The 8,029-nt window shown below is 60.0% G+C and overlaps 1 protein-coding gene across 1 annotated transcript in view; it reads right to left on the reverse strand.

Annotated features, from left to right (window-relative positions):
- ADAMTS17 (ADAM metallopeptidase with thrombospondin type 1 motif 17) overlaps positions 1-201 on the reverse strand; it is a 268,667-nt gene extending 268,466 nt beyond the window's left edge. The window contains exon 1 of the mRNA XM_051822951.2: positions 32-201. Coding sequence (XP_051678911.2) covers positions 32-110 — 79 coding nt within the window. The 5' untranslated portion in view covers positions 111-201. The remainder of the gene's footprint in view (positions 1-31) is intronic.
- Between the last annotated feature and the right edge of the window lie 7,828 nt (positions 202-8,029).

Consider the following 8,029-nt stretch of genomic DNA (forward strand, 5'->3'; position numbering starts at 1 on the left):
CCAGAGGCGGCGGCGGGAGACGGGCCGCTACCTGTGCCCGAGTCCAGCCCCCAGAGCAGCAGCAGCAGCAGGGGCAGGACGAGAGGAGGCAGCAGGGCGCCGTCGCACATGGTACTCGGCACCCGCGGCCCCGGCCGCGGCGGCGGAGCGGGAGCGCGCGAGGCGGCGGCGGCGGCGGCGGCGGCGCCAGCCCAAGTGCAGCCCCGCAGCCTTCGGAAAAAGTAATCAGCGCTGCGGACAAACCCAACGCGGTCCGGCCCGAGCCCCGCCCCCTGCCCGGGACGCGGGCGGGGATTGGGCGCGCGCCGGCGTCCGCCCCGCCCCCTCCCCGCCCATTGGCCAGCGCGGGTGGAAGCCGCAGTGCGTGGTTAGGTTGTAAGCACTTTCTTACACGTGGTTTCTGGGCAGTAGCGCGGCCGCGGCGCCAGGGGGCGTGCGCGAGCCGACTGGGGCCGCGCGATGTGGACGCGGCGGGGTTGAATTCGGGCCGCTGCTCCGAGAGGGTCGTGGTGCGGGAAGTCGTCCCTGAGCCGGCGTCGCGGGAACGCGAGCCGGAGATCGCCCCGGCCAAGCGGCTTGCTCTGAGAAAGCATGTCTGCCGCCGCGGGCTCTGTGCGGGGCTGGGGGCGCACCTGAGCTTGCACCTGACGGCTGCGAGGTCCGCCAACCCCTCACACCTGCGCAGGGCCCGGGCGCGAGCGCCCCTCGCGTGCGTGGGGGCGGACGCTGGCAGCCCTGCGAGCCACACGAGCGGCGGACGGTGGGGAACCGGCCGCGGCCGCCGCACGGCCTCTCCACGCAGGCAGCCCCTCCTGGACCTCTGTGTCCCAGGCCTCGGAATCCCAATCCCGTGGCCGAAGCGTCAGCGGGGCCCGGGGCGCGGGACGCCCTGTGGGCGGGCGGGGGTACTCGCGCTGCCCCAGGCCGCCCCCTCCGGCTCCGGCCGGGCTCGGGCCGCTGCGCCCCCTCCCGGTGTCCAGCAGGCAGCCCAGGGCAGCGGGAGAGGCCGCACTGGCCCAGGGCGGCCACACTGTGCCCAGGACAGTCTCCTCTGCCTCGGGGGTCAGCGGGCGAGCTGCGGTCCGAGCGCCGCCCCTGCGGTTCCGTCCTGGCGCTGTCAGGTCCCGGAGCATCAGGGGCACAGCCACTGTGCGGGACCCCGGGCCTGGCCAGGGGGGCGGGGGGGGGGTCGAAAACCGCCCACCCCCAGCGCCTCACAAAGCAAAGCCCCGCAGCAGGCTGACTGTGCACCGATGGGCGGACGCCGTGAGCACGCGGATCCCGGACTGAAACCAAGGTCAGCGGTGGAGTTAGCAATCGGTGCGAATACGCGTACAGAATGACATATATATATAGTTGGCTACTTCACAAAGTTTGTGGAAAGCGCGATTCAAAGGTAGGTTTGGTGCAAACGGCTTTGGAATCTACAGATTTTTCATTTGTGCTTCCGTGAGCCCTGGGAGACCCCCTCATCCACACACCCAGGGCCATGCACACACGCACACACGCACGTGCACGGATACAGATGAGGGTATGTGAAGCGAAATCCAAGAGCAGCCGGGGGATAGGCAGCTCTCTTGGGGTCGCTGTTCTTTTCCTGTTACATTGTGTGCCAGGGAAAGAAGCCACGCCTATTACATTGTGTGCCAGGGAAAGAAGCCGCGTCGGGACAGCTGCTGCCTCTCGCCGTGTGTGTTGGGCCCTGAGACTGTGGCTCGAGCCACAAAGGGAGCCGAAGGCGGGGCCACACCTGGCCCTCAGCTGGGCCCCGCCCCCGGGCCCATGTCTCCCCCGCCCCGCCCCCGGGCACTGCGCAAGTCCCTGTTACCTTTGTCACAGTCGGTCTGGATCTGCCCAAGCAGTGCTGCCTTGGCCAGAGCCCTGTCCACACAGCCAGGCCAGCAACATCACCACTGCTGGTCCACCTCCTCATCCTCTGACCAGGGCGGGAGGCAACAGTGACAGCCGATGCTCACGGTGCCAGTGAGGGCCTTAGGGGACGGCGCGAGTCCCTCCCAGGGCAGCCCCTAGTGACCAGCCTTCCGCTCTGCCTCCTCAAGGCCCCACCGCCCCAACACCACCACACTAAGGACCCCGCGTCCAGCACGGGACACAAACAGTACCCAGCATTAGCAGTCAGCAGAGGGACGGGGCTTCCGGCTGGGTCGTGTGCTGGGTGGGAACCAGCGACTGAGCCCCGAGTCACTCGCGAAGCCCTGTGGAAAGGACACCAGTTTTCCAGAACCAGCTGGCCTGTCGCCGTGGCGGGGGGGGGGAGGGGCAGATCCTCCAGCCTTGGGCAAGCCTGGGGTGACTCCAACCTCCGGCCTCTGCATCTGTCCCTGACATGATGAGCAGAGACTGGCCGCTCTCAGCTGTCCTGGCTGAGCTGCAGACCAGGAAAATGTGAGAGAAGACAAATCACTATCACCGTCTTGAGTCACTAAGCTTGCAGATAACTGGTTCTGGGGCAGTAGCTAATAAGGGATCCGTGACGCGTGCTAAAATGAATCCTAAGAGAGGTAACGTGCTTGGTGGTGGCACGCGGGGGAACGCCGTCCGGAGCTCCGGGCACTCAGAGGCAGCCAGCAGGGTGGGCAGAGCTGGCTTCCCTGGGACGCACGGGGTGTGGATGCTCGGCCCGTGCCCATGTGTGTCGGGCACCTTCCGGCGGGAACCGAGGCTCTCAGGACCCAGAAGGTGGGCAGGAGCACTTTCTAAAAACCCAAAACAGCATAACAGGAAGAGACACAATAATACATGCTTGGCTCTGCAAAAAAAAAAAAAAAAAAAAAAAAAGTATTTTCACACTCATCATAATGTAAACACTGCAAGAGAACTTTGAGGATCAACCAGAGAGAAATTCCAGGATAGATCACTGTGGCTGCAGAATCAACGTGGACAGCTGTCATTCTTGGCTCATGTGAAGGTGAAAGATAGAAAACAGAGGAGGAGGGACGGGAGGAGAACAGAAAATGACAAAGTGCCGAGGGTCAGCGCTCTTGTCTTCCAAGGTGGTGAATCCCAAGCTACTGTGTATGGTTGCTAAGATACGAAACAAATGTCTCCAGAAGTGGTCCATCAGAGAAGCGAAATGTTCTTACTGGGGTCAAGGTGAGGTGCATCCTTATCCATTGTAGGGGTGAGTTAATTGATCTAATTTGCATACACAAAGATATTGGTGTAAGAATCATTTTTTAATGACATGGAGAAAACCACCAGAACTAAAGCCAGAAACAGTTGAAAGCGTCGCTTCCTAGGAGGGAGGCAGGGGCAGGAGAGAGCTGGGCTCGGAGGTCATTTCCCGCGGCAGGAACTTCTGTGTCGCTTGCTTTCTTCAACTGTCGAGTGTGGCATTTTGAAAAAAATTAATAAACATGTGAACGATTCCAAGGCGGTTCCACTTCCAGAGGCGTGCACTCCGCTGTGGTTGGAATGAGTCTCCCAGAGCTCATGTGGCGCAAATTCAGTCCTCAGTTTTACGACTAGGCTGACATTGGTAGGACATAATATTCACAAATAAACTACTAAATCCTGACAATAGCCCGGTGAATATGAAAGTAGCCTCTCGCTAACAGGTGGGGAAAGGGAGCCGAGAGGCGCTAAGGATTTACCCGGGGGGGCTTCGGTTATTCCCCTAAGAGTTATCAGGTCTTAAATCATTTCCATTGCTCGCAAATGCCCCACGAGGCGGAAAGCCCCACCTGGTGGATGAAGATGTCCTAGCAACCTCTCCGTGGTTCCAGGACCGCAGTGGATGAGCTCGGGTCCCGCCCCCTTCCTGCTTCGCGGCTTTCCCTGCGGGCACTGGTGGCCATCCACGTGTCCGTCCAAGAACTGGAAGGGCAGGTGGCTGAGACGCGAAGGCGGCACGAACATCGCCAAGGGCAACAGCACAGCCGGGTGAGCACTGGCTCGGCAGCGGGGGGGCTGGAGCCGACCCAGATCCTGGGCACCAGAGCCACGCCCTCTGTCCCTAAGGGGGAAGCGGGAGGAGAGGAGGAAGTCCGACTTGGCTCTGCAGGGAAGCAGCCGGTGTGGGACCCTGTCTCTCCATAGTCACGTACAGTGTTCTCATTCTAGATCCTCAGTTTTCTCATCTGTAAAGTGGGGTGAGCAAGGTCGTCTCCTTTTTGTGCTTGATTCAGACTTCCCTGGAAATGGGAACAAGGGGTTCAGAGGGCCCCGGGACTTTATGAACAGCTGGTTACTGTGACGGATTGTATGAAAAACTAAAGAAAATTATCCCGACTTGTTACAGAAGTTGTAAATGCATGAGACACTGTAGCGAGGATGACGGGCGCTGCACGGCGTTGCTTGTCTGTTGATACTGATTTTCATTTCTTTTCCAATTGCATCCTGCTGGGCAGACGCATGATGACATTGCTGCTTACGGAATTCTGAAGACGAGTTCAAAGCTTGTGTGGAAGCGGGTTTGTCCAAGGCACGCCTGTGCTAGCAACTGCCTCTCCTTTCAGCCCCCAAATCCCCCTTCAGAACTCAGCTCCGGGGCGTGGGGGCTGCGTCTCTACACACAGTACATCCCCACCTCCCTTGTCAGTCAACTTCCCGTTAGGTTTGTCAGCGAGAACCATTAATAAGGAACCAAAATATAGAAAGAGGTGAAAGGGGAGGATTTCCTGTTTCCGGCCTCTGTGGGCAGCAGCTGACGGCTGAAGTACCAGCAAGACCCAGGTGATGGCCCTTTGATGGTCTTCCACCTCTTTCACCTGCTGGGCTCCCTCTGGGGAGGTCCCCACGCCCACTTGTCTGTGTGCCCTTCTTAGACGGCCCAGGACGAGGGGCCAGCCCTGTGGTGTAGTAGGTAAAGCCACCACCTGCCCTGACGCCAGCTTCCCATATGGGTGCCGAATCAACAGCCAGCTGCTCCACTTCCAATCCAGCTCCCTGCTAATGCACTAGGAAAGCGGTGGAAGATGACCCAAGCGCTTGGGCCCCTGCACCCACATAGGAAACCTAGGCTCCTGGCTTTGTCCTGGCTCAGCCTTGGCCGTTGGCGCAATTTGGAGAGTGAACCAGCAGACGGACGGTCTCTCGCTCTTTTTCTGTCCATAACACTGACTTTCAAAGAAATAAATATTCTGTTAAAAAAATAAAGAAGTCCCAGGACAAGCCACAGAACATTCCTCTTTTTAGTGGCACGAGTCACTGTCACCTGCCTAGAGCTTGGGGCCAGCCGTGCGGAGCCAGTCCCTGGGAAGCCATGTATCAGTCGCATGAGACTGTCCCTCCAAGACCCATGTTCTAGAAAAGTCCTCACCTCAACTTCCTGCGGTCATTACGCCTGGGTCACTCAGGGCTTCCTTTCGTGTGTGTGTGTGTGTGTGTGTGTGTGTTTTCCTGGCACTTCACACCTGTACTAGCGATTCCTGCTTTAAATCCCCTCTGTTGGAAATGCCTGGCGTGGGCTCTGAAAGACGCATTGCGTGTCCAGTGACCCCACCCACTGGACTCCCGGGAAGCAGGACTGGGACTGGGGTGTGATTGTTGTATTTTTTTATTATTATTATTTTTTTGACAGGCAGAGTGGATAGTGAGAGAGAGAGACAGAGAGAAAGGTCCTCCTTTGCCGTTGGTTCACCCTCCAATGGCCACCGCGGCCAGCGCACTGCGGCCGGTGCACTGCGCTGATCCGATGGCAGGAGCCAGGTACTTCTCCTGGTCTCCCATGCGGGTGCAGGGCCCAAGCACTTGGGCCATCCTCCACTGCACTCCCTGGCCACAGCAGAGAGCTGGCCTGGAAGAGGGGCAACCGGGACAGAATCCGGCACCCCGACTGGGACTAGAACCCAGTGTACCGGCGCCGCAAGGTAGAGGATTAGCCTAGTGAGCCGCGGTGCCGGCCTGACTTGTTGTAATTTAATCCCGTGGACGGACCCACAGTGAGCCTCAGCAGATGGGCTCATCCATCCATGCGAAGAGCACGGGTCTTGGAGATCAGCCCCAGGCACACACGAAGCCCCAGCACCACCCGGCTCTTGATAACAAGCTCCAATCAGTAAACCCATCCTCGCTGGCAGGGTTGCACACCCCCTGCTCCATTATGGTGGCTGCCTGGCCATCTAATTTGCTGCCTTCTGACCCCTGAGCTGACCCCAGCTTGGCCACCTTTGGGTGCTCAAAGCGTCAGATTCATCTGCTTCTACAGAGGATCACTCCGCTGGGTCCACATGAAGGTCTTGTGAAGGTGCAGGACACGAAGCCAGCAGCGTCCGGGCCGTCCGTGGCACTGGCAGCCTGGGCGAGGACCGCTGAGCTGTCTTCCAAGACCCTGGTCACGTCCTAGGACCCGTGTTGCTGGCGCAGAGGGAGCCCAGCCTGTGCACCACCGGCCTCCTTTACCAAGCTCACTGTTGTCATGACCGAAGGTCCCCATGAAAAAGCTGGGAGCCAGGGACTTGCCAGTCTCCCCAGATGAATAAGGAAAGCCCATCAGATGGGAATCGGGGGACCCTTTGCCACTCACAGTGGGAAATAGGGCAGGAGGGGTCTGTGCAGCCTGGCACAGGGGCTGGCCATGGATCTCAAGCCCTTTCACCCAAATCCCAGCCTGGCTGCCACACGGCCAAGGCAACTGTGTAGGCCTGGCTTTGCCCGTTGGCTTCTCTGGTTGGCCAGCCTCTCTAGCACCCAGACCAGGATATGTGAAGCTACAGAGCAAGCTCAAGGAACGTGACATCGCATTTTCCCTTGAGACCCGAGGTCCCCAGCCAGCCTGCCTCACTTCCTCTACCTCTCAGCGTCTTCTTACGCTTGCTTCTGTTCTCATGTGTACCTGGCAGGAGGCGTGGTCCCTGTGTCCCCCCCACCCCGTTAGAACCCTGTGGATGCTGCCTGCCCTCTTCCCCAGGAACTTGAGAGCCACCTGGTGGAAGGTTTTGTTAGTAAGGCCAGGAGGGGCTTGTGTGCAGTGTGCAGACTTGGCCAGAGGCCTGCCTGCAGACACAGGTTGTGGGGAAGCCGCTGGGACAACACCCGGGGGAGGCAAGGCTGGGCTTCCCAGCCACAGGGCAGGACAGGTGTACTTACCCACCACTGAGCGGCCACCGGCCGGGCACCCACGCTCACTGCCAGAGCAAGGCTTGCCGTGGGCTCTGGGTTCAGCTGTGGCTGCTCACAGGCACCCAGGGAAGCCAGGGGTGAGGCTCTGAGGGGGACACGGCTGTCACTGTGGGGGCAAAGGGCCAAGGAAAGGGCCACGGTCAGCGTTGCTCTGCGAGCCAAGCCTTGACGACTGAGTGTCGGGCACTTGGGCTGGACCCCACCCCACCCACCCTGGGTCCCAGCCAGGAGCCGGCTACGACAGCAGGGGGCCTACATCGCCCACCAAAGGGAAAGGAAGCCACCAGGTGGGGCTGAACATGACCCTGAAGTCCTGAGTCCACGGGCAAGGCCCTTCTTCTAGATGGGCTTTCGACTCTCCGTTGAAAAAATGGCTCCTCCTCCGGTGAGCCTTGGTGATGGCCGGCCAGAGGGAGCTCAGTCCCACACAACCAGGGGCTGGGGATGCCCGGATGAAGCACTGCCTTCCCCAAACCAGCCGTCAGGGGCAGGAGCTCCCACACAGCCTGATGGGAAACCCAGGCCTCCCTCCAGGGGTTGGTTCCCCCGGTGCCTCATCCTGGAACCTAGGGGTTCCGGTAGGAAGCTCACACCGCATCCTGACTGTGAAAACGAGCAGCATGCCCTTGTCGCAGGGACGTAAAAGTCCATGCGTGGGCCCAGTCAGCCCCGCTCTTTCAAAGTGGACGCACACCTGCAGGAGAGGCCCTTCCCTTCCTCAGCCACTCCCTGTGTGATGGGTTTGCCAGGGGCCGGAAGACCAGCTGTCAGCCTGTGGGCCTGGCACTGCCCCAGCTCTAACTGCACGGGAGTTGACTATCTGAAATCATGGCCTCCCGCATGGAGACTATCAGTCCACCAGCACGATGGGACCCTTCCAAGTTAGTGGCAGGGAAGCACATGTCCACACGCCCTGCAAATAACCCCCACAGAGCAAGTACAGAGG

Source organism: Oryctolagus cuniculus, chromosome 12, assembly GCF_964237555.1.
Source record: "Oryctolagus cuniculus chromosome 12, mOryCun1.1, whole genome shotgun sequence".
Lineage (NCBI taxonomy): Eukaryota > Metazoa > Chordata > Mammalia > Lagomorpha > Leporidae > Oryctolagus > Oryctolagus cuniculus.